The sequence below is a fragment of the Corythoichthys intestinalis genome, chromosome 15 (genome assembly GCF_030265065.1).
Source record: "Corythoichthys intestinalis isolate RoL2023-P3 chromosome 15, ASM3026506v1, whole genome shotgun sequence".
Taxonomy (NCBI): Eukaryota; Metazoa; Chordata; class Actinopteri; order Syngnathiformes; family Syngnathidae; genus Corythoichthys; species Corythoichthys intestinalis.
Genome location: NC_080409.1, coordinates 32466001 through 32493692, shown reverse-complemented (window position 1 = coordinate 32493692; position 27692 = coordinate 32466001). Strand labels below are relative to the sequence as shown.

The 27692-nt window shown below is 38.2% G+C and overlaps 2 protein-coding genes across 3 annotated transcripts in view; both read left to right on the top strand.

The window, feature by feature from the left end:
• The window catches only part of pcnx1 (pecanex 1), a 104914-nt gene extending 93674 nt beyond the window's left edge, over window positions 1-11240 (top strand). The window contains exons 33-35 of one of the 2 annotated variants that reach the window (XM_057860366.1): window positions 1939-2411; window positions 5636-5776; window positions 9750-11240. In XM_057860366.1, coding sequence (XP_057716349.1) covers window positions 1939-2411; window positions 5636-5776; window positions 9750-9890 — 755 coding nt within the window. In that variant the 3' untranslated portion in view covers window positions 9891-11240. The remainder of the gene's footprint in view (window positions 1-1938; window positions 2412-5635; window positions 5777-9749) is intronic. The other variant, XM_057860367.1, reaches the window with a different exon arrangement.
• Window positions 11241-15102: 3862 nt separating this feature from the next.
• lgmn (legumain) overlaps window positions 15103-27692 on the top strand; it is a 35849-nt gene continuing 23259 nt past the window's right edge. The window contains exons 1-3 of the mRNA XM_057859943.1: window positions 15103-15267; window positions 15498-15649; window positions 25023-25120. Coding sequence (XP_057715926.1) covers window positions 15506-15649; window positions 25023-25120 — 242 coding nt within the window. The 5' untranslated portion in view covers window positions 15103-15267; window positions 15498-15505. The remainder of the gene's footprint in view (window positions 15268-15497; window positions 15650-25022; window positions 25121-27692) is intronic.

Genomic DNA, 27692 nt, shown 5'->3' with positions numbered 1-27692 from the left:
AGACTTAGTCTGGAGTAGAAACATCAAGAGCCACCGTGCACATGCGTGAGCTGGAAATGGGCTACAAGTGCCGCATTCCCTAGGTCAAGCCACTTTTGAACCTGAAACAGTGGCAGAAGCGCCTGAACTGGTCCAAAGTACTTTTTTCAGATGAAAGCAAATTTTGCATGTCATTCGGAAATCAAGGTGCCAGAGTTTGGAGGAAGACTGGGGAGAAGGAAATGCCAAAATGCCTGAAGTCCAGTGTCAAGTACCCACAGTCAGTGATGGTCTGGGGTGCCGTGTCAGCTGCTGGTGTTGGTCTACCGTGTTTTATCAAGGGCAGGGTCAATGCAGCTAGCTGTCAGGAGATTTTGGGGTACTTCATGCTTCCATCTGCTGAAAAGCTTTATGGAGATGAAGATTTCATTTTTCAGCAGGACCTGGCACCTGCTCACAGTGACAAAACCACTGGTAAATGGTTTACTGACCATGGCATTACTGTGCTCAATTGGCCTGCGAACTCTCCTGACCTGAACCCCACAGAAAATCTGTTGGATATTGTGAAGAGGAAGTTGAGCGACACCAGACCCAACACTGTGGATGAGCTTAAGGCCGCTATCGAAGCATCCTGGGCCTCCATAACACCTCAGCAGTGCCACAGGCTGATTGCCTTCATCCCACGCCGCATTGAAGCATTCATTTCTGCAAAAGGATCCCAACCAAGTATTCAGTGCAACTGATCTAATTAATTGAAGGTTGACTTTTTTTGTATAAAAAAAACAAACACTTTTTTTGTATTGGTCGGATAAAATATGCTAATTTTTTTAGACAGGGATTTTGGGTTTTTCTTGATTTTTTTTTTTTTGCCAAAATCATCAATATTAAAACAATAAAAGGCTTGAACAACTTCAGTTGTGTGTAATGAATCTAAAATATATGAAAGTCTAATGTTTATCAATACATTACAGAAAATAATGAACTTTATCACAATATGCTAACTTTTTTAGATGGACTAGTATATATAATTGGGCCTAAACGATATTGGAAAAAATTAACATTGCGATATACATTGCCAAAGCTCCATTCTTTTTGCATTGGTTGCACTGGTGCGCCTAACTTTTTTCTTAAGGTGGACCAACCCAAAATATATGCGCACTCACATTTTTCATTGCATTACCTATAACGCCATACTTTTAATCACTCTCCATAACATTCATGTAATTCATTCATCTTCTGAACCGCTTATCCTCACGAGGATCGCGGGGTTGCTGGAGCCTATCATAGCTTAACTCCAGGCAGAAGGCGGGGTACACCCTGAACAGGTTGCCATCCAGTTGCAGGGCACATAGAAACACACACTCACACGTATTGACAATTTGGAGTGTTGAATCAGCATACCATGCACAGTTTTTTGGGTTATGGCAGGAACCCGGAGAAAATCCATGCAGGCACGGGAAGAACATGCAGACTCCACACAGGAAGGCCGGAGCCAGGATTGAACCCACAAACTGTGAAGGTGGACGGGCTAACCACTGTTCCACCGTGCCGCCTTCATATTGTGAATTATTTTTATACAAGAAAAATGCTTGTCCTAATTAAATGCTTCATTGAGTGAGTCCACTCAAATTCACTCACGCTGCCAAGAACAGCCTGTCACTTGCACAATGAATGCATTGTCACAGCACACTACCGCTAGTGGGTTACAAGCTAAACGATGATTAACACATTTGTGCCTTTTATCGTAAAACTACCAAGCCTTCCCTCGTTAGATCAAAGCTACAAACCTGTCAATCATCGTTAACTTTAAGTACCAAACGCCAGCTGCACTGGTGACTAAGAAAAAGTTTGGTCGCACTACTTAGTAGGAGGGAGGTTGAGAGGCAGTACGAGCATGAAGCAGAAAAACATAAATATATATTTATAAATTAAAAGCTGCTGCTTCTCCTGCTTAAACAGGCTCCAGCCAGAGTTCCCAGTCTGTCCAGTCCAGCCTGGTGCGCCACTCCCCGGCCCGGGCTTCCATGGCCAGCCAGTCTTCGTCGTACCGCTACGGGGGCGGTAGCCGCCACTCGTCACTGCGCACTTCAGCCACGGGCCTGGAAACATGCCGGCGCTCCTCCACCAGCCAGCTGTCCCTGCGCACGCTGCCCACCTCGCTGCAGTTGCGGCTGGGCTCATCCTCGGACCCGTCTGGCCCGTCGGTGTCACTCTCGAGCCACAGCATCCCACCGTGCAAGCGCCACACACTGGTGGGGCTCCTGGGAAACGATGGCCTATGCGGCGTGGTCATGGACCCCCTTGGCCAGCATCACCACCACCATCAGCAGCATCTTCATCATCACTACCCACACCACCACCATCACCACCCACAGCAGCATAACCCCGTCATCTCCACTGTGCGCAGGGACGACATCTCCTACAGAGTTCAGGTATGGTGGAAACGCCGACCCGCCGCCGTGGCGTTCGATTCATGCCACAATCCCGTGTACGTAATACGAAACACCACACATAAAATTATGTGTTGTAAGTAGAGCCGTGCGAAATTAGATTATTCGCGATTCGCCCGTGGAAGATTCGAGAACGATTCACAAACATCCAAATTCCGATTATTGAATTATACCAGGTAAAGCGGAAATAAAACACAGTAAGCGGAAATAAAACATAGTCAGCACGGTCTTCGGGACGCAATGAGGAACGGACCGAGAGTAAATATCATGTTCAACTCATGGCGCTAGATTTAAAAAAAAAAAAAAACATTAATACCAATGCAAAACATAATGCAATTCTAGTTGCGACAAACATACGGCTATGGTAGATATCACATAGATGTAGAACTAGATGCGAAATGACAGACGACGGCAGCGTTACAACATGTACCGAGAACTAGATGCGAACTGACACTTGCCGGTGCTAGTAAACAGCGGCCATCTTAAAGCAGTAGACTTCTCTTGAAGGTTCTGTTGTAGCGAACCTAATTACTTTTTATCTAAAATACTCCTAAATCTGCAAAATCTTGACTTGAATCTATCTTTAAAAGACAAAAAAAGTTTAAAAACTTTGACATGTCGAAAGTAGACAGAAGGGAACTGATGGAATAACGGGAGCAATTTTAACAACTATAACGGTTGATTCTCAACATTAAGTTAATTGAAAGTAGTTTAAAGCTGCTGATACAGAATGGGGACTTGAGTATTATATTTCCCTTTTTTAATTGTTAACTTGATACTGATATAGTCGTTTATTTAAGCCTGAGAGGATTTTTGTACAATTTTTGTCACTTACAGGCATGAAAATCACTCACCTTTCAGCGAAATTCGCCGTTTTAAAGTCAAAAAGAGTGACGTACGTGAATTGTGTAGATCTCAGGAGAAAATTCTCAAGGGGGGGGGTTCGTAGTTCCATCTAAATAACTAACAACATGTATTATTGAAGTTGCTAAGCCTGTTGCGATATGCAATGAGTCCATTTGTCACAAGGTCAATAAAAATGATGGTGTTAATTTTCACGGCTGCGTTTTATCACCGCATGCGTGCGTGTAGATGACATACGAGACTCCAGTTCATTTAACAGATGTTTATCGGTAATCAGCACGCCATACAATTACAATTCAGACATACAAAATAAGGAGACACATGTATATTAAACACTGTAAACATATGCATTGCTACATTGAGACTAATCAGGAAAAACAACAACCTACTTTATTCAGCCTGCTATAAAACATTGGCAGTGTTCTCCAAAACGCAAACTTGCGTTTAAAAGGTGACACTTCAAACATTAAAAATCGCTGGTTAACAGCATTTGCAAACGAGAAAAAAAATCCATGAGTGTCACCACAAGCAATGACGAAAACTGCATTTTTGCGGAGTGTGAAGCTGTTAGCGAACGTACTTCCGGTGAACATTTAAAAGCACATCACATTCATATAAATAACGATTTCTGGAGTTAAACCAACATACTTCAGAATTAATACTATAATATGTAAATACTATAATACTACAGAATTCAGATTCTACACTAAGAATAGCTTTAAAATTACAACCATTTTGAAAAATATGATTGACAATGAATATTATAATTATTATAATATTATCATATATAGTAGTATACTGTAACAATAATGCTAGATTTTTTTTTTGTTTTAAGAATTGTTTTGAATAATGTTGGAAAAGTCAGTGTTCTGAATCTGTTTACATTCCATTCTTTTGCACTAGTAAATGCTATCAACATTTGACCTCATTGTTTATGTGTTATTAATTATTGTTTTTGACATGTTTATTTGTACGTTAATAAAGAATTTAAGTGTTCCAAATGTTTTTGTGAATTAATATGCGTCAAGAAAAATGTCATTGCTAAATTAGTTAAAAAATCTTTTTTTTAAATTATCAATTTTTTATTAGTCGGCTAATAGTAAAAGTTGTCAGCTGACTAGTCGACTAATCGTAAAAATTGTCAGCTGAGTAATCGGGAGAAAATTAGTCGTTTGGGACAGCCCTACCGGAACATACCGTATTGGCCCAGTGTTTTTTGCATTGAAATAAGGCTGAAAAAGTGGGGGTCGTCTTATATTCGCGGTCTAGACATTATACCCATTCACAACGCTAGATGGCGCCAGATATCATTGAAGTGATGTTCTGTCACAGATCTCCGCTACTCACAAGTTTAACCAGTTTGCATTATTTTATTTATTGCAATGTTTTTCCTTATTTAGATTTGTTTCAAGACTACAGTTACAGTTAGACCTCACTTTGATGGTTAATGCAGTTATTGCAATTTTTTTGTTTTATCACAATAGATTGGTTTATTTACATTTCAAAAACCAGAAGCCATTCATTTACGAATGTGATTGCACTTTAGTTTACATATTTAAATGTTCAGATATTAAGATTTGAATGAGGCAAAATAACATGTTTTTTCTCTCAAATATATTGTTATAATCATTTCAGATGTACTGTAATTATTTTCTGTATGAAAATTAATTTGGTGTTCAAAAAGTCTTTTTTTTTTTTTTTTTTTTTTTTTTTCTTCAAACTTGAGTCTTAAAAAAGAGGGGGTCGTCTTATAATCAGGGCTGTCTTATATTCGGGCCAATACGGTATTTCCTCCACACCCTTCTCACCTTTTTAACCTCTAACCCATTTTCATGCCTGAATTTATGTACGAAAGATTAAAAGGGGGGGGGGGGTGTTGTGCATCAATAATCGATTATAAATCGATTCCAAAGATTCCCACCTGAAGTAGTAGGTGCACAAGTATTATCTGCATGAAAGAGTGTTTTTGGTATGAATTCAAAAATGATCTTTTGTGTAAAACTTTACCCTTCTAGCTCGCGTACAAGCATGTTTTCCCCTGCGTGTGATTCGCAGTTCGCTCGTGATTCATTTTGTGTTACAAGTCTTATCACTATTTTCAACCAATCGGGTGCAGGGCAAATTCTCGTTTCAGTCAAATGTTTTTTTGGGCACTTAAATCCATGCATTTTACACAAAATAAGTGTGAAATTATACCAAAAAACACACTTTCGTGCTCATGCACCATGTTCTTGTGCACACAGAACCCTGTATTTCGTATTGCGAAAATGCAATTGTGGTGTGAATTTAACACCATATACTGCCCGTTGCCACATCAATGGCACTGTTGCGCTTCTGTACAGATTATGGACACGAGTCAGGTGCTGGAGAACATCAACGTATCGAAGCGGAAGGAACTGCAGTGGCCTGACGAGACAGTGAGGTTGCGTGCCGGGCGGACCTGCTGGAGGGATTGGAGCCCCCTAGAGGGCATGGAAGGACATGTGAGTTAAGAAATTCCCAGGACTTAGAGCATATGACACGAAAAAAAAAGTCTTAAATGGCATTATTATGTGAATTAGAATCATATTTTGAGACGATTCGACTACATACAACAATTTAGCAAAGCACAGATGACGAGAAATTAGTCTTTTAATCTGCCGGTTAGCCACGCCTACCATTATAGGGCTTTAGCGTCCCCAACAGGTGGATGACGTCAGCGGTAGACTGGGCTCATCGGTTTTACTATTCAGCCCATTGAGGGGGAATTATTCAGAACGAGGAAAACGCGACAAAGAGAGCTGCAAAATGTCGTTGTTTCTGTCTCTCTACTCCAATATTTTTACAGGATATTCATTTTTATCCAAGTATTTTTCCCCAATAGCTATATAAATGGCTTGAGAAGGACCAGTCAGCCCGTCGAGGGGGAACTATTCACAACGAGGAAAACGCGACGAAGAGAGCGGCAAAATGTCATCGTTTCTGTCTCTTTACTTCAATATTTTTACAGGATATTCTTTTTATTCAAGTATTTTCCCCAATTGCTAAATAAATGGCATGGTCATGACAAATAAGTCTTGTGCTGAATGGAATATGAAATAATAAAAATGCATTCATTCAGGACAACATGGCAAAATTACTCCATAATGGTCAAAACTGTCGACTTCACCTTTACTGTCGCAACTCCCGAACGATATTTTATGACACCTAAATCGGACATATGTCATTTCCCTTCCCCGGCTTCGGAGAATGTAAACAGACCAGATGGCGTGACAGCTAGCCGACATGCTAACCCGAACCGAGTGATGTTTCAAAGTCTTCGAAGCGGAAAATCACACATAACTATCCTGGATTATTTGACATGACGACCCGGTTGTCGATTGTCTTCGTGGATCGGCAAACCGCCCGGCGGAGAGCAATTTACAGTTCGTTCCCCGGAGGAGGGTGGCTGGAGTTGTTGTGCAGCTAACGTGCTGCTGCTGCTAATGAGCATTAGGAGAGCTTTTTACATGCCTATCAATGATCGAACGTAAGTAGTCCTTCATTTAAAGGAAGGTTGTAGTGTTTACTTTGTAATCGCTGTATTCGTATTTGACATAATACAAAACAAGATGTTTACTCACTTCCTCGTAAGTCCAATGGTCCCACAGTAAATATCCACGGTGAATGGGAACCTTTTGAAACTCCAAAAAGGCGCATACGCCTCTCCCTCATACAGAATGATTTTTCTGCAGCCGTTTGGCTGGCGTGATGTGAAAAATAAACGTATTAATCCGCAAAATCAGCTGAATCCTTCGTCCTCATACACAACAGTACACTGTAGCGTGAAGAGGACGTCTTCTACCGTACACGTCACAGCGCTTTCCTCCTCAATGCAAGACCGAAGCCGGAAGTCACTCATTTTCATGGCGCGGGATTAAAAAAACTAAATAAAAATAGCGATCGCTTCCACACACATCCAAGCGACCCATATCATTCAGGGGCATAAAATACCGCGTGTATTATGAAATAAAAATACTTAAAGTAAAATACTCATACTTAAAGTATGAACAAAAAAATAAAATCCCTAATCGTATCGAATTGTCGCGTTTTGTTACGGGTTACCATAAACGGCTAACTCGTAGCAATGCTTCTACGATTGCTTTGTAGGTTGCGTATGCGCATCCTCACCCCAGCTTGCTGCTGCACTTGTGATCATGAATTCTTATTACGTGTTGGCCCATTTACGCAAACTGTTCTGCGCTTGCTGAGTAGCCTGCGTCCGTGCTTCCTTCCCTCAGCTTGTCGTGTTCTTATTTGTGACTAGGCATGCATGTGCCGGTAGATTCTAACGGTATGATGACCTTAAACCAAAATATCACGGTATTGCAATTACAGCTCTAAAATGTGTCAGAGATACAGTATCGGCGTTTGAAAAAAAAAATAAAAAATCCCATTGAGCAGGATTTTTTTTTTTTCAAAACCTATTAGCAAATTGGAACATAGTTAAAATGTTAAGTTAAAATAAATAATAAAAATATTTTTAAAAATAACTGAAATATTCTGAAATTGAAATAAATGCAGTCCTTTAGGTGAGCCGGAACCCACAGCCACAGCTCAACATTATTACCATCAGAACAAAAATAATTGTTCATGGCAATGTTTACTTGCCTTTAATTTTGCATAAATGTGAAATCATATTGGAAGTATTGCCTCCTTGGCAGCCACTATCCGCAAAGATGTTTTAGAGGTTGGTTGGCCCTCCTCCTCTAAGCCGCAGAAGTCTGTAGCTTTTCTGTAACCGAAGTATTCCCATACCACCGATTTAGTTTTCTTCGATGGGGGGAAAAGTTCAGGAGTTTCACCTCCTCCAGCCATCGTGTAGCACAGCACTGACACTGAGCAACAACCGGTGGGGGAGGGTTGAGCCTTGCAGCTGCAAGTGAGGGATTTCTCCCTGCGTTTTTGGGACATAAAAAAATAGTCTATTTGTTACCTCTTTTTGCATGCTAGCTGTTTACACTAACCTTTTTTGGGGGGCGGGCTTTAGCGGTTCCTTGCATACCATTGATGGCAATAGACATCCAGTTCATTTAAACCGGGAAGACTGGCTGTGAATTAGGGATGCAGCTGTCGAGAATTTTAATAATCGATTAATCGATGAACTAGTTAGTTCGAATAATCGAGTAATCGGATGAGGAACACGAAAAATTAAAATAACTGAGCTGAGCCTCAAACGGTATAAAAAATAAATAAACAAGGATCTATGTACAACAAAAGAACAAATGGCTAACTTACATGGTAAAAGTCCGCTAGCTTTAAATGGAACAAAACGCTACCTTTTTTATTTATTTTTTATAATGGTCATAACAAATGGTTCAGACACATATTCCCACAAAAAACGGCTAAATATACCTATAAACTAAATTACGAATGCATTAAAAAAAACATTAGCGCAAACAAAAACTTGGCTTATGTTGGTTTTAACATGGAGCAACTGGATTCAGTCATGTGAAATGAGGCAGACTAGAGGGCAGTGTATCCAAGCAATAAAACTGAATGCAAACACTTTCAAAATAAACCATGACAACGCCACTTTAATTAAACGAATACTCGAAGCAACAAAATTGGAATCTTTTTTTCTAATCTAATACTCAAGTTAATCGATTAATCGTTGTAGCACTACTGTGAATTCTCATGTTTCATTGCCATTGACAATGTTGGATGTAGGGCGGCAGCTATCGATTATTTTAGTGGTCGATTAATCAATGAACTAGTTAGTTCAAATAATCGAGTAATAGGATAAGTGAGCAAAAAATTTAAATGCTTGACCTGAGCCTCAAACTGTATTAAAAAAATTGATAAATGAGGATATATGTACAACAAAAGAACAATTGGCTAACTTGCATAGCAAAAGTCCGCTAGTTTAAATGCTATAAAATGCCAACATTTTTTTTACAATGCTCTTAACAAATAGTTCAAACACATATTCCCACAAAAAAGCTAAATATACCTTTAAACTAAATTACGAATGCATGAAAAAAACATTAGCTCAAACAAAAACTTGGCCTTTATTGGTCTTAACAGGGAGCAGCTGGATTCAGCCATGTGAAATGAGGCAGACTAGAGGGCAGTGTATCCACCCAAATCAAAAAAACTAAAGGCAAACACTTTCAAAACAAACCATTACAACACCACTTTAATTAAACAAATACTCGAGGCAGCAAAATTGAGTTTTTTTTTTCTATTCGAATACTCGAGTTAATCGATTAATCGTTGAAGCGCTAGTTGGATGTCCAATTCATTTTGACAGGAACACCCTACGTGTTCAAGACAGCACTTTTTCCCTCCGCTATCTCACCTTTGCTCTTCTGTTTTTTGCTGCGTGTGCATTACTGGACCATTTGTTGCTGGTTTTATTTGTTTGTCACATTTCCCGTTCTGTGACATTGACCTACTTCTTCCTGGTGTCATAACCGTGAGCCGACTGTTTTTCAGGTGATTCACCGGTGGGTGCCTTGTAGCCGCGAGCCGGCCAATCGGTCCCACGTGGACAAGACCATCCTGCTGGTACAGGTGGACGACAAACTGGTGCCCATCATTGAGACGGGAGTCATTGAACTGGGTGCCGAGGTGTAACTGGGGGCGACCAAATAGCAAGCACACCTTGAAATTCATTTGAATGATCACGTGTCATTGCCATTGACTGCGATAGACGTCCCATCTATTTGGACCGTGAGGGTCCTGCCGGTCAAAAATAGATCGGACGGCAGTGACTTTAATGCCTTGCTTTTATCATCTGGGGGGCGGGGTTTGAAAATGCTGCATGACAGTCATAGCTCATTGATTTCTATGCATTTTTATTTTGTGTTGTTTTGTTTTGAATAATTTGCCAAAAATATGCCTGGTTATTTCATTTCAGCGACATCACCTAGCCCCGTTGCCATGACAACATAGGACGTCTCATTTGTAGTCATTCCACTCGGTTTGAAAATATTGACTTGCACTATAATTTTATTTACAATCGCGTATATATACATATTAATATATATGTATTTTGTGCATATACATAATCGCTCTATTTATTACGACAGACGCTGAATGGCCGTGATATCGATGCCTTGGAATGACGATTAAAATGCAATCACCCTTTTTTCTTTTACCGACTTGAAAAGAACTTTTTACTGTATATCCGTATATATATTTACACAAATATATGTATATAGATATTAAAAACTGTTGAGCGTATAAAATATTTATTACTGTGAACATGGTATTTACACGTTCTACTTTTTGAGATAAAAAAAGGTTTAATGTATTGAGGACCATGAGGTTGAAAACAAAACGCAGGTTTTTTTCTGATGGATTGTTTAACTATTTAACTTAATTGCTTTTCTATATTGAGAAATAAAAGTTTGATTTATTTCAGAAGAGTTTTTGTGAAGTTTGTTGGAACAGAGAGTTCAATAAAGTTGGCCCAGCTGTTGAAAGGAGGATCAAGACTCAAAAATAGTAAGATTTGTAAGTAAAAATCTCACGTTTGGTAAAAAATGAAAAATTTACAAGTTTGTCTCTATGATACACAGGGGTTGGAGAAAATAATGGAAACACCTAACATTTTGGCATAATAATAATTGAACATAATTGTAAAGAATGGCATGAGGAACAACTCTAAGGAAGTTGAGCATCTCGTATGGCTGGCACAATCCCCAGACCTCAACATTATTGAGCATTTTGGGTCAGTTGTACAGATTCAATTAAGACGTCGGTTTCCACCACCATCGTCTCTAAAAGAGAAGGTATTCTAACTGAAGAATGGCTTAAAATTTCTTTGGAAACAATTGACAAGTTGTATGAATCAATACCTCGGAGAATTCAGGCTGTAATTGCCAAAAAAGGGGGACCTGCACTACACAATGTTAAATTAGTTTTTGTTGATTTTTTTTTTATGGTGTTTCCATTATTTTTGTCCAACCCCTGTCCAACGGAGAATTAGGGCCTCACAAAGGAAAAAAAAGCTGAGCTACTGTATTCTTGTAGCTTTGTTTTTATCAGTACTATTTACATTTTTCTTGGCAGAAACGTCCTCTTGAATGCAATAATGATTGGCACTGTTTTAAGTATTCAGAAATATTTCTTTAGCAGAATTTCAAAATATATTTCTTGCCTCCTTTTCTGGTATATTTTATAGATTTTAGAACTCATATATATTATAAATATTATATATTTTATTTTGTGGGTGAAATGTTGAACAAAAAAAACGTACTGCAAAAAGAATACATAGGATCTACTTTCATTATGAAGCCTTATACAGTGGGGCAAATAAGTATTTAGTCAACCACTAATTGTGCAAGTTCTTCCACTTGAAAATATTAGAGAGGCCTGTAATTGTCAACATGGGTAAACCTCAACCATGAGAGACTGAATGTGGGGAGGGGGGGAATCACATTGTTTGATTTTTAAAGAATGCATTTGCAAATCATGGTGGAAAATAAGTATTTGGTCAATACCAAATCTTCATCTCAATACTTTGTTATGTACCCTTTGTTGACAAGACAGATTTTCTATGGGGTTGAGATCTGGAGACTGGCTAGGCCACTCCAGGACCTTGAAATGCTTCTTACGAAGCCACTCCTTTGTTGCCCTGGCTGTGTGTTTGGGATCATTGTCATGCTGAAAGACCCAGCCATCTTCAATGCCCTTGCTGATGGAAGGAGATTTTCACTCAAAATCTCTCGATACATGGACCCATTCGTTCTTTCCTTTACACAGATCAGTCGTCCCGGTCCCTTTGCAGAAAAACAGCCCCAAAGCATGATGTTTCCACCCCCATGCTTCACAGTGGGTATGGTGTTCTTCGGATGCAATTCAGTATTCTTTCTCCTCCAAACACGAGAACCTGTGTTTCTACCAAAAAGTTCTATTTTGGTTTCATCTGACCATAACACATTCTCCCAGTCCTCTTCTGGATCATCCAAATGCTCTCTTGCGAACCGCTGATGGGCCTGGACGTGTATTGGCTTCAGCAGGGGGACAAGTCTGGCAGTGCAGGATTTGAGTCCCTGGCGGCGAATTGTGTTATTGATAGTAGCCTTTGTTACTGTGGTCCCAGCTCTCTGTAGGTATTCACTAGGTCCCCCCGTGTGGTTCTGGGATTTTTGCTCACAGTTCTTGTTATCATGTTGACGCCACAGGGTGAGATCTTGCATGGAGCCCGAGATCGAGGGATATTATCAGTGGTCTTGTATGTCACACACCAAGCGTTTTACCTATTGCAGATTCAGTCTTCCCAGCCTGGTGCAGGTCTACAATTTTGTCACTGGTGTCCTTCGACAGCTCTTTATTCTTGGCCATAGTGGAGTTTGGAGTGTGACTGACTGAGAGTGTGGACAGGTGTCTTTTATACCGATAATGAGTTAAAACAGGTGCCATTAATACAGGTAACGAGTGGAGCCTCGTTAGACCTCGTCAGAAGAAGTTAGACCTCTTCGACAGCCAGAAATCTTGCTTGTTTGTAGGTGACCAAATACTTATTTTCCACTCTAATTTGGAAATAAATTCTTTAAAAATCAAACAATGTGATCTTCTGTTTTTTTCCCCACACTCCCTCATGGTTGAGGTTTACCCACGTTGACAATTACAGACCTCTCTAATCTTTTAAAGTAGGAGAACTTGCACAATTGCTGGTTGACTAAATACTTATTTGCCCCACTGTAAGTTATGTATTAATATTACAAGATTTTTAACTTTAAAATTAAACTCTACTGTATTCTTGTAGCTTTGTTTTTTATAAGTGCTATTTACATTTTTCTTGGCAGAAACGTCCTCTTGAATGCAATAATGATTGGCACTATTTGAAGTATTCAGAAATGATTCTTTAGCAAAATTTCAAAATATATTTCTTTCCTCTTTTTCTGGTATATTTTACAGATTTTAGAAAATATATTATAAAAATTTTATATTTTAATTATTTTGTGGGTGAAATATTGAACAGAAATAACGTATATCACAAAAAGAATACATAGAATCTACTTTCATTATGAAGCCTTTTATGTCATTTTTTTTTTCAATGGATTTGTGTCAAAAATAGCACCTTTAATAATCTGCACTGTTCTTTACTGCAAAGGAAGCTGGACTGCTCCTCTCTAAACATAATTTAATTTGGCAGAGGAAATGCTCCTAAATGTTATACCAGAAACATGACCTGCTTGGTGAAAATGCATTTAAAAAAAAAAAATGATACAGGGCCTTAAAGAAACACTTGGTAGCTTTTCAGTTTTGGTCGATTTTAGCGATGCCGGTGGACAAAAGCGGAACTGGGTGGGGGCCGTGGCCCTGGGTTGGCGCCCGCGCGGTTTCTCCGCCCGTCTGCGTGGCTGTCGCGCGCCCGGTGGGGCTTGCGTGCTGCTGGATGTGGTAGGGCATGCTCGGGTTGGGGGTCCGGTGCCGGGATTGGCGATGCGGCGGCGTGGGGTTGGTCGCCAACGGGCTTACACTCATAAGAGATTCACACGATTACTGGGTTCTAGATCACAGAACTGATTTGTGTACACTCTACCCCTTTCAATCACTTAGCTTATAGTCTTATAGACACCCCCACCCCCATTCTCCTCTTTCACTGGCCAATTGGCCCCCACATGGTGTAAACCGGAAATACATCTCGCTGATGATAGCACCAGCATATTAGTAACTAGTTTAGATGTTCAATGTATTTCTTGTTGTTGTTTGTGTATGTGTTTCTTTTCTTTCTTCTCTTGTATTTCTTTTCTTCTGTCCCCCCATAATCCCTTCCTGTTCGCTGCTTTGTCATAATAAAAAGGTATTTTGAAGGATTACAATGGGAGTATGTCAGACTCTCCATGTGAAACATTAAAACTGTTCAGAATCTGGGCACTTAGACTTCCATTCTCTGTGTCAAACAGCTGAACAGGACAGGTTTTAAAAAAAAAAAAAAAGAATTATTAATGTCAATGCCATCTTGTGGATTTTTTTGTTATAATAAACAAATACAGTACTTATGTACAGTATGATGAATGTATATATCCGTCTTTCCATTCCAACAATAATTTACATAAAAATATGGCATATTTTATAGATGGTTTGAATTGCGATTAATTACGATTAATTGATTGCTGTGATTAATTCGATTAAAAATTTTAATCGTTTGACAGCCCTAGTTAAATGTACACGTTATGCCTAATATATACATAACACAATAAAACAGAATTGTTGTGGAACTCAAAATGTTGACTGGACAGTTATGGACTATGCACATTAAATCGTTAGTACCATCAAATATTACACAATACACCAAAGTATATCAGTAGCCGTGTCCTTAAGTCTTTCTGATAGTTTTCCCCTGACCTTTTTACTGCAATAACATAATGAAAACCTAAAATTATGGCTTTTAGTTTTGGCCACCCCAAGATTTTAAGTGGCCCCATCTGGCCACCCCTGTGAAAAATTTCTGGAGGCGCCACTGTAAAACCGTAATTACTTCAGTTCATGCCTACTTCACAGTTAATAACAATGTTTTTTTTTTTTTTTTTTTTTTTTTTTTTTTTAAACATGATCGTTTCAATACTGCTGATACTGCGCAACACTGTCCTCTGGTGGTCAAGTTATCGCAATTGCGAAAGCCAAAACCCATGCGACAATATTCGCTCTCTCCTACATATTTGAATTTTTCATTCGTCATACATCATTAGTATTTTATCCCACTGGCATATATCCATATTCGAAGCCTGTTTGTTCACCCCAGAAAATCTGCGTCATCATTCGACTTTCACCTTACAATCAAGTCCAAGCTCGTCTGAAAGCACGTGATTGTTTTGACAGGAAAGCCCCGCCTCCTGCGTGCTCTCATTGGCTGGCGCTTCATGACATTCCAAGCTGCTCTACTTTTTTCCCCCTCATATAAATAACACTGTCGTGTTCTCCATTCTAGATAAACCGGAACGTTAAGTTACTTTACCCCTTCGTTTTGTCAGTCTTCACAGTTCATCGCGACCTACAGGTAATAAAAGTAGCGAGTAATTTTAAATTTCTATGTTTTAGTTAATTTCAAATACCATGGTGAGACTTCATGTAAACTAGCATACTAGCGGGAGTAGAATGGGTGCTGCTGTCATGTGACAATATGGATCCAGGTGGCGTCGAGTTTTGTCCCTTAATTGTAACCTTGAACTCTTAAATAAAACACTTTGATGTATGAATGGTTCTAATTATTATAATACTGAAATTCAGGCAGGGAAATGGGTCGTCTGCTGGTACTCCCGGTTTTGCTGGGACTCTTTGTCGCACTGGTGAATTCCTTCCCCAGTGAGGAGCCCGAAAACGGGAAGAATTGGGTGCTGATAGCGGCCGGATCCTCTTCCTGGTACAACTACAGACATCAGGTAAACGTTTCCACACCGAGAAAAAAAAAAATCAAAATATATGTGTTCATTCATTGTCTTGTATGTATTCATGAAGTACTTTCAGTGTTTCCCCTTGAATTTTTTGAAGCTGTGGTGGTGGGCTGCTTCGGAGTCGGACAGCCTCACCATGTCATGCCACGGCGAATTTTTTTTTCATTATTTTTACCCCCTAATAAGAACCATAGCAAAGATATATTTGAAATATTTTATTATCTAGGCTAATGTCGTAGCTCTCAGCTACGGTACATGTACGTAAAATTTGTAGCTGATTACAGCTACGTTACCCTACGTAATAATACGACTTTTTTTCTCGTAGCAATAGTATGACTTACATCTCGTAGTGACTCAAGGGTCGGCGACCCAAAAATGTTGAAAGAGCCATATTTGACCAAAAAATGGAAAACTGATACAGTATGTATGGAGCTGCAAAAAATTAAAAGCCTTGTATAAGCCTTATAATGATAGCAACACTAGCTGTATTTATCGAATCTAGCTATATTAGCCTGCTACCGAAATGACTAAGTTGGCTAGAAATACATAATTAGCCTTCATGATTAAATGTTTATTTTCCCTGCAATGGATCCTATAGAGAATGACGCACCATGTGACTACTCTGTTGTACGATGCCACCTCAAGTTTAACTTCATTACAATTTTAATGAATTGAAATAATGTTTGTGTCATGTTTGTAGTCCTAGAAATCCTATTAAAACAAAAAGTATGTTTCCCTCTCCCATCTTTCCATCCCCCCCCCCCCAAAAAAAAATAAAAATAAAAATAAAGCTCCAGAGCAGCGCTAAAGAGCCGCACGCGGCCCTAAGGCCACAGGTTGCAGACCACCGTCGTAGTCCTTCTTTTTCCTTTTATTTGGCCCTTATAAGTACTACATTACCACTACAATAACAGTCCTTCTGTCAACGGACCCATTTCAAGGGGTGGGGGCGATTCTAATTGCCGTGTAAAGAGTTTTACTAGATTCGGTGAGTAGTTTTTTTTCGTTGTTTGTGAACTAAATTTCCACGCAAACGCACATCGAGGTACCATTAACATAGCAAGGAGCGGTATGAGAGTCATTTTTCGAGTGTCCCAGAGCTCGCGAAACTTGGGGGGGGGGGGGGGGGGGAGCACATTTATCAAAGTTTTATCAACTGTAATTGCGTATATCCGTCAGCCGAAACAGCACAGATAAAGTACACCTGCCCCTCGTTGTCGAAGTTGGCGCGCCGATGTTGTGCCGAAAAATAGCCACTCCGCGTGAAATGTCCCCCCCTAACGGGAGTGCCCACACGTCATTCATACAAACAGCTTTTTCTTACCAATCGATGGACATGGAAACGACTTTCTTGTACCGTGAATATGTATCAATTTACTCTGCTTGAACTTATAAATCTTTTACTGTGACCGGCGCTCTGAAAATAGAGCAAGGCTTTATTTTGGGCCCCGCCTCTGAGCGCAAATTCAGTCAAACTTTGCTTTCCGTCCAAGACGGCCGTCCACTGCTCACTTTCGCCGAAAAGTCCGATCCAAACTATTGTAATGCCCCGGATATGGGGAAGAAGGAGAGAAGTCTGTATTGGCTTACCCACTTTATTGTAGTAACAATAATAAAGAAAAACAATTACAAAATAACAGCGGGCTGCCACGACATGCGACCGCTATCTCGCTCGTTCTCCCATTCTTCATACTCATTCCCTTTGCGTCACAGCTCCCCAGTCCGATTGTCTCTTAAGGTGGCCCCGCATAGTTACGAACATTACAATACACAATGAATAGTTTTCCGCTGAACTCTTCACACTCGGCTGCTGCTAGTTTGAAACGGCCTTAAAAAATTAAATAAATAAAATGCATCTCATTTGCAAGGCGTGGCGGCTTTTATTTTGGTGTGGCGGTGCGCCACAATCTGTTGTATGTACGGGAATCCCTGACTTTACAAATAGGGTTGTTCCGATCATGTTTGTTTTTGCTCCCGATCCGATCGTTTTAGTTTGAGTATCTGCCGATCCCGATATTTCCCGATCCGATTGCTTTTTTTTTTTTTTTTTTTGCTCCCGATTCAATTCCAATCATTCCCGATAATTTTTCCTGATCATATACATTTTGGCAATGCATTAAGAAAAAAATGAATAAAACTCGGACAAATATATACATTCAACATACAGTACATAAGTACTGTATTTGTTTATTATGACAATAAATCCTCAAGATGGCATTTACATTATTAACATTCTTTCTGTGAGAGGGATCCACGGATAGAAAGACTTGTAATTCTTAAAGGATAAATGTGACTTTGTATATTGTGACTAAATATTGCCATCTAGTGTTATTTGTTGAGCTTTCAGTAAATGATACTGCTGCCATTTAAAATCTGCCTAAATGCATGATGGGAAGTGCAACCATGACTGTGCGTCGTGGTACCAATTGATATATCTTCTCTGCGTTGGGAAATAACATAGGGAGTTAAGAAAAATATCAACTACTACCTTTCTTCCCCACATTGCTTCCCACGATATTTCTAATGGTTGAGAGAGGGATTGTAAGGCTTAAGCCAATTAAATTAAAGGCTTCAAAGGCTGCCAATATTCTCTTTACTCATTTTACGTTGCCTTTTAACTCTATGAGTACGTACAATGGGGCCGTTAATATTAGTGATGGCAAACTGAAGCATCATGAAGCAATGAGGCTTTCCATCAAACTGGTTCGCTCCTGGGCCGAAGCATCATGAGGCTTCATTTGTTCTATTGCGCCTTCATGTGGAAAATAAATGTCATGACAGAGAGAGTGATTAAAATGATACCATGGACTTGATGGGGTCAAAAGGGCAGGGAGTTGTTATGTGAATGAATGTGCGTGTGTTACTTGAAAATAGAGCCTAGATTGGGCCTAAGAAATCCAGCCTGACCCGGCCCGAGTAATTAACTTAACTGTCAGGTCCGAGCCCGAATAAACCCGAAATTGTATTTTTTTAATTTGTATACCCGAGCCGGAAAAAAAAGCCGAAATTTTATTTTTTATCTGTGAGGACCCAGAAGAAGGAAATGCAGGGATGCAATGCATCACTCAGACCTGGACAGAGCACTGCTTGGAAAATGGCTGCATTTTGTGTGATCACATTTGTGACAACACGTATGTGCATAATGATAACAAATTAAAGCCTGTCTTTTATAACAAATTCTCCCAGTTGAACAAAACTGTAAAATTCATATTCAATAAACATTTATATCTTTCATATTTGTGTGTCTGTTCTATCAGGTGGATAGTTCATGTGACATTTCCTTGGTAAAATGCAGCAACAGACATTTATTTTAATTTCTTCAAGTTGGCAAAAAAGAATGCAATTTTTATTAATGTTTAAATAGTCTACATATTTTTATGATAATAATAAATGCATGTACACAACGAAATAACGCTGGATAGGTTTGTTAAATATATTTCTGTGTGGGATATTGTGCTCTCATGGACGCACCTCTCTGACAAGGAGAGGAACAGCAGCATATACAAAAATAAACTAAAATACTTTTAAATAACATTGTTTATTTTAATGACTCGCATCAGAACAGCCAAAAGAACAACCTGCCTTAAGGAGCACTGAAACAAAATAAGAACATTTTAAAGAACACCACGAAGTCCTGCTTTGCACGAAGAGGTACGGCCCTCAAAACACATGATAATAAAGATGTTTGACTAATATCATATCCATATCGAAATTCGAAAAGGAAATATCAGGATGCAGAGTTGCAGACTCGCGGAGAGCCCCATGCTGAGCCTTCATGTGCGCAAACAATGCACTGGCTCTGCATGCGGCTCATGTTTTGGATTACCACAGCGCCCTTTCTCTGTTTTATCCAATTTATTTATTTTATAACAAGTATTCCTTAGTTTAACATCCATACACAAATATACATTTATTCTTAAAAAAAAAAAAAAAAAAGTTAGCGAGAGAAGAAGTCCGGCCCGACCCGACCCGAACGTAAATGAGTGACATTTTGGGCCCGACCTGAGCTCAAGATCTAGGCTCTATTTGAAAGAATGATTGCCTTATATTAGACATTGACACATAAACAAGAAACAAGGCACACCTTTCATTCATTTTTATTGAGGAAAACTTTCCTAATTTCTTAGGAATAATTAGTTTTTGGCTTGAAACGGTTTCATTTTTTTTTTTTTTAAAGATAGAATTTCTCCTGCTTTTGAAAATAGTCATTCGCAAGGGACGGATGAGGCCGGGGTACAATGCCTCAACATAGATGAAGTGTTCTCTTGGTACCCAAGTTCTTTAGAACAAAGTTTGCACGTCACCTTTTGAAAAATCAGCAAGTAGAAGAAAGACATTAAAACGAGGGATACACTGTGTTGTCACAATAATTTACAATTATATATTCACACTGGTTATTAATTTGTACCTTTTTAGGAGAGAACTGCTGAAAATGATCCCAGACAGGGGATGCTCTCTTCTTTTTCGATGTTGGACAGTGCGTCCATTGCAAAACGAATCCGATTGAATTTAGGTTTGAAGATGCGAGCTGGGTGTGTCAGTGTCACCTGTCGTCTCGGTGCGCCACTTCATTTCGAATCACCGGCGAAACTATGTGTTGGCGATGACGTAGGAAGCCCGTCTCGTGAGGCTTCGGACGTAGCAACGTGCCTTCCGAGGCTTCGGGCGTGGCCACAAGCGTAATCAACACATGCCTCGATGCGCGCTTTGCAGATTTTTTTCCGGTTTACTCGGCACACGCCTCGGCGCCTCGGCACAGTAGGGCACATCACTAGTTAATATGGAAGGCGTAAATGCGTGAGTGGGTAGTGCAGCGCATGCATTAATTGCGTTAAACATTTAAAGGTTATTACTGCCGTTAACTCGATAAATTTGATAGCCCTACTTTAAGCCAAAACTACAGACTCTGGCTGAGTGTAAAACATTTTGTCTGTAACGTTACATACAATTAGAAAACGATTTACTTAAAAAATATATGTATATATTTAAAAAAAGGCATGTCCAATATTTTTTTGCCGATTCCGATACTTTGAAAATGACGTGATCGGACCCGATCGATCGGGATGCCGATCGATTGGGACATCTCTATTTACAAATGCTTTAATGTCGCACATACATTTAGTACAATTTCTGACACACGTAGGGGGAAAAAGGTAAAGACCATAATTTAAATTAAAATTGTTTTTGTTATTATTATTTTTGTTTTGTTTTGTTTTGTTTATTTTAGGAGAATGTTGTTTAATATTAGTCATTTTCTATTAAAAATACAAGTACATACACCAGTTGATGGGCTAACTTTACTACAGGGTTTATGTGGGTAATAAAAAAGCCTTAAAAAGCATGAGACTAATTATTCGAGGCATTAAAAATTATGTAAACTTGATGGTTAAAGAAACCTTTTTTTTTCGCTTTTTTTTTTCTCCTTTTGTTTTTTTAAACATAACTCATAGACTTCACTATCAGTTGACTGGGCTTGGGGCCGATCCGTAGGTGGCCTATGGTTAAAAACTTCAAAATTCTAATATTTTCAAATCCAAAGCCGCCAGCAACCTAAAACCAAAACAGGCACCTCCCTTAGGCATATATGAGTCTCCATGAGCAGCGCCATAGATCAAAAGTCATTCCGAAATAAAATCTGGATCAAAATTATTTTTTATACAAATATAACAAAACTTAAAATGTCTCTAAAATTCTTAAATTTTACGCTAGATGCACAAAAATCGCCAAATGTAGAGAAAGTCACCTATATTTTCAGGATCAATAGCAATATTTAACATATCATATAAGTTTTTGCCCAAAATAGCAACTTTTTTTTGTGTGTGTGTGCAAGTTTTCAACAGCTAATAAATCACTCAATTTTCACATCAGAAACTTAATACTTGAGGAAAGCATGCAGAATCATCTTACTAAAAAAAAAAAAAAAAATTAAAAAAATTTTTTTTTTGCATTTTTCTATATATAATCACAACTTATTTAGGTTCAATTGCAATGTTACTATTGCCTCATGACAGAGGCACGTCTTGCAGGCTATCTGGCCCTTGTCGTTTTTAGATCGAATGTAACATAAAATAAAACAGTTAAAGGGTGATTTTTTTTTTTTTTTTTTTTTTTTTTTTTTTGTACAGACACAGAAATGTCTAAATTACTAAATTACTGCTTTTTTTTTTCTTTTTGCCAAGAAGCGGGCAGTTTGCCGAAAAATTACCTGATCATTTGAATGTAAACTTACGCTATTATATATGGATTCAACATGGCGGCCATCACAAAACAAAGAGCTTTTTAAGTTGAAAATTCTTGTAAATAAATGCGTACATCCCACAATTTCTATAGATATGAACATAGAACATTCTAGATTCTTGGTTAAAAGCAAAAAAACAAGTAGTTATCATTCATTTTACGTAAATATTTCGAGCTAAAGTTGCGCCAATTTTTTCCATGCATTTTTTTCACGACGTTTCAAAGTGCTATTTTATATACTAATTACCTTGAGTCCTTGACCAGATCACCCTAACAGTGCATTGACTGTTGATGCAACAATCCAGTCAAATTGATCAACACGCGCAACTTTTTTTTTTTTTCTCTCTCTCTCTAAAATATACCATTATGTTAAAGGAAACCTCGGACTTAAAGACTTGTAGGCTCTAATAAGCCACAATTGTTCTCTTTTACAAAAATATATTATTAGAAACACATAAAATATTGCCATTAATTTAAAAATATATATAGTAAAAATATATGTAGTACATGTTTTGACCTACGGAGGACGCAATGTTTTATGGACGCTCGGGGTGATGACGTAGTCTCACTCAACGAATACTACTGGTTTCCTGCAATTCCTTCTACGCGGCGAGACGTCCAACACATGCGCTCATCGGTTAAAAGTGGCGAGTACTAACTACAGTATTTGGGGTTTTATTGAGTCTTTTATTTCCTTTTCATTGCCTCAAAATTCTTTTTGCATGTGTTTCCCTCGCATACTTTTAAGCAAAGAGTTTTCTTGTGCTAGCTTTAAAGCAAATTGTTGATCTGTTGACCACATTAGTCATGTAGCATATATAAGTCACCCTTATTTGATATTACTATGTTAAAGTATTTCTTAAGGCATCTTTAGTATGTTTCTTCTGTATGCATCTAAACAAAACAAGCTGAAAGCGCACGGTAGTACTTTGGGTGTCAAATTGGCCTCTTGTAGGGTGTTTCGCTGGTGTGGCACATTTTGCAGAACTTTTTTTTTTTTTTTTCCCTACTCTCGTAACGTCTCATTCCGTCTTTCCTGTGTTTCCTGTTTGCTTTTGCTGCTCGTTTTGTGAAATATCGACAGTGCTGTCATGCTCTTAAATGTTCCTCTCAGGTTCATATTGAAAGGGTTGAACAGATGACATTAGGGCTGAAACGAATACTCGAGCAACTCGAGTGAATCGAGTTTAAAAACTGATCCGAGTAATTTTATTCACCTCGAGGAATCGTTTAATTTTGCCAGCTCTAAGCATCACGTTTTGCCCGGACTACGTTTAATGCGGGACAACGCGCTGACGTCACGTGCGTAGAGGAAGAAGCAATAAAAAAATACCTTACTGCAACTGACAGCCGTTACAAACTGTGCCGACGTTGCTAAAAAGTACAGCCGCATGTTGCTACGTGGTAGCAGGTTGCGTCTGTATGCGTGTCATAGATACCACATGTACGTAGAACTAGATGCAAAATGACTGACTCGCCGGCGTTGATAAAACAGCCGCCATCTTAAAGCAAGTACACTTCTCAGCACTCATAAATAAGATTAACGTTACTGTCACTCGCTAACGTAAGTTACGTAAAGTTATCCCTGCGGAGGGCTAGGTTTCTATTCATTATGACTACTGTCGATGCGTGGCTAACTCTTACATACAGGCTTTATTTAATCTGTGAAAACAGCGCTGCAGAGTGATTAGGGTGTAAAATAAAAACTTAATAATGCTGAGTGTCAATTTTAGCTCAGTAGTCATTGCTGGATAAAACACCAAGTAGCACTGGTGCCTAATGTGTTCCAATACAGCACAACATTTATTTGTACTGCAAAAACTCAAAATCCAATCATGACTTTCAGTTTAGAATAACTTAAAACTTAACTAGAATTTATAGCTTGACACAAGTGGAAGTTCAATTGAAACACGTGGGAAAAACACCTAACTTTTAAGTGATGTTTGTTATCAAGCATGATTACATTTTTCGTTAAGAAATATATATATTTTTTATAAGATCTAAAGGTTTTTGGAGTGAAAGCAGTGAATGTCTTTTTTTTTTTTTTGTCACATTTGAGACGCAATTGTTGGCTGTTTTCAACAATGTACATCAAAAATAAAGTCATTGATTGACTGAAAATGGTTCAATATTAGATGAAATGTCTTGTTATCTCATCTATATTTATAATTGCTCTTTACCTAAAAAAAAAGTGTTATCCGATTACTCGATTAATCGATAGAATTTTCAGTCGATTACTTGATTACAAAAGTATTCGATAGCTGCAGCCCTAGATGACATGTTTATGTCGCTTGAGCCATACCCTGGAAGCCAGGCAGCGAAACCATGTGACGTCACCGCCCTGCGATGTCAACAAGTCTACTAGTTGAACTAATTTTACAAATTGTATAAAAATGAAAACATCAACACGGGTTTCAATATCAAATTATTTTAACTCATAATAACATTTATTTTTTAAGAACTACAAGTCTTTCTATCAGTGGATCCCTTGAAGAAAATGCTTTTCATACACATTCTTTTAAAAATTGTTTTCATGTTTGTTTATTGCTTTGGGTAAATAATAACCGATTATGTTAAATGTAAATAATCTCATTTAATAATGAAAGGTCTGTGAATCAAATCAAATTGAGGCAGACTTTGTAATATCGGCATGTATTTTGTCACGAATTTGGTGATTTACACCCCAATGTTATAATGAAATTCACGTGTTTTTTTTTTTTTTTTGTGGGGGGTGGCTGTGTTTTATAAACCTTGCGATGTTCTACTCATATTACTAAAGAATAGAAAAAGGTACAATCAATTATCGACCGTTTTTTTTTTATGTCGAAAGAAGAGAGTGAACCATTTTAGTTTTGGTATATTGCTGTTGAACACAAATCTGCCAAAATGCTTAAAATCTGACTGAATGAATGTATTTAGTTTATTCTAACTCTAAAAACAGACAAAAGGAAATGCCAACAAATGATAATGTTTCAGTGCCATTGACGGCGATAAGCGTCCAATCCCATTTGGAATGGGAAGGGATGGCAGAAATCAACAGTTGTTGCCAAATGGATTGGACGTCTATCGCCTTCAATGGCAGACAAGGAATTGATAAAAGTATGTGTTTGTGTTTTTGGACCAGGCGGATGCTTGCCACGCCTACCAGGTCGTACACAAGAATGGCATCCCGGACGAGCAGATCGTGGTCATGATGATGGATGACTTGGCGACAGCTGACCAGTGAGAACTTCCAAAATTTTAACACACGCAAACACGGGCCCGTTTTTTTTTTATTCAAAGTAGAGGTCAATTTTAAATTTAATTTGGGAGTTTTTTCCCTTGTATTATTGCTATTTATAATATATTTTTATTTATTCTCATAAAGTGAGTTTTCCCTCTTGAATTTCCGACTTGATTCTGGCGATATCAAGAATTCCTTTTCTGAACTTTTCCGCTCAAATGTCCTTATTTTTTCCTCGTAATATTTAAGATTTAAACTCTTCATCAATGTGACGTGTTTTTCAACCTGTTCATCAATTGAGATTTAAAAAAAAATTTTTTTTTTTTTTTTTTTTGGGTCGAAAAGTAATTTGCCTGACATTTTATTATCTGTTAGAACTGTGGTGAATTATCATGGTCGTCCATACCTCTGCCCAGCCCTTGCGGGATTCGGCTTTATTAAAAAACTAAATAGGAGGAGGGAAAAAACTAAACAAACAATATATTTTAAAAAAATATTTTTTGTTGTTGTATTTATTAGACATATTTGCTGTATATTTCAGACTATAAATTGTACCCGAGTATAAGTCACACCAGCCAAAGAATGCACAATGAAGAGTATGTCTCATTTTTGTGGGGAAATTTTTTAATTTAGCAGAACCAGAACAAACTATGTTAAAGTAATGGTAAAATGGAGAACAACAGGGCAAATAGGCATAACAGTATACTGATACAGTAACGGATAATAATAACATAGAAAACAACAGGCTGTCGGCGTTCAGAGTGGGAGAAAAAACCTACACAGGTAGTCCCCGGGTTACGAATTAACGGAATTAACCCTTTAAAAATGCAAAATAACTATCCATAAAGTCCAAAAGTATTGTGTTTTGTTTAATGGTGGAGGATAAACTGCCCTCTGTTGGCAGCGCTGGGTCTGGCTGGACTGTCGTTCAATAATGATTCCATACAGGAGCACTCAGACGTCTCGCATGGATAAAGGATAGCTGCGCTCTGGTTTGGCTTAAGGCTTGTAAGTTGCTTCAGCTAATATATGTTTGTGTATGCATTTGTAATTATGTGGCTACATTTTGTGGAGTTACGTGTGAGCGATTTGTTATAAGAATTGTAAATAAGTTAGCATTCATAGCATTTAAGCTATCGGACTTTCATGAGACAAATTAGGCTAATGTAATCTACTAAATTTGCATATTGATCAGGCGTTTGAACACCAATCGTTTTGTGTCGCGTGTTTTATTGTTAAATTGCGTGTCGTTGTGAAGTTACGTGTGTTCCATCCAGAGGTGGGTAGAGTAGCCAAAAATTTTACTCGAGTAAGAGTAGCGTTACTTCAGAATAATAGTGCTCAAGAGTAAAAGTAGTCATCCAAAAAAATGTACTCAAGTACAAGTAAAAAAGTATCAAGTGAAAAAAAGAATACTCAAGTAATGAGTAACATTTTGAGTAACTGCTTATTTTTGGGTTGTTTTTTTTTTTTTGTTTTTTTTTAACAATGGTGTTTTTTTTTTTTCTTTTCCTCAGCAAAAACTTATCTATATGAACTGTTGTTATAATGAAACTGTACAATAACCCATCACATAACCACATTAAGCCAAAGGGAGAAAAAATACATTAAATGAAAGAGAGGGGGAAAGAAAAACAGAAGCGTTATTCATCCAAAGATTATGAGTGTACTGCCCTCTAGTGGAGAAAATAGTTCCTAGTTTGAGTAGTGAATACTGTAGTTCTTTTATAGTTACTATTATGAAATTGAAAGGATCTTATCTCCGGTTTTCCGTGGTCAATCTGTGCCAAATAAAAAACTGGGAGAGAATTTTAAATCCACGATTTTGATTCATGTTGAGGGTAGCCCTCTGTCAAATACTTCATTTGTTAAGGTGATTAATAGGGTTGTTATGATCATGTTTTTTTGCTCCCGAGCCGATCCCGATCGTTTTAGTTTGAGTATCTGCCGATCCCGATATTTCCTGATCCTATTGCTTTTTTTTGCTCCCGATTCAATTCCAATCATTCCCGATAATTTTTCCCGATCATATACATTTTGGCAATGCATTAAGAAAAAATGAATAAAACTCGGACGAATATATACATTCAACATACAGTACATAAGTACTGTATTTGTTTATTATGACAATAAATCCTCAAGATAGCATTTACATTAAGATTCTTTCTGTGAGATGGATCCACGGATAGACAGACTTGTAATTCTTAAAGGATAAATGTGACTTTGTATATTGTGACTAAATATTGCCATCTAGTGTATTTGTTGAGCTTTCAGTACTGTTCTGCCCAAATGCATGATGGGAAGTGCAACCATGACTGTGCGTAGTGGCACCAATTGATATATCTTCTCTCAGTTGGGAAATAACATAGGGTGTTAAGAAAAAGATCAATTACTACCTTGCATGCGTTAATTGCGTTAAATATTTTAACGTGATTAATTTTTAAAAAAATTAATTACCACCGTTAACGCGATAAATTTGATAGCCCTACTTTAAGCCAAAACTAAAGACTCTGGATGAGTGTAAGACATCTTATCTGTAACGTTAAATGCAATTAGAAAACGATGTAATTA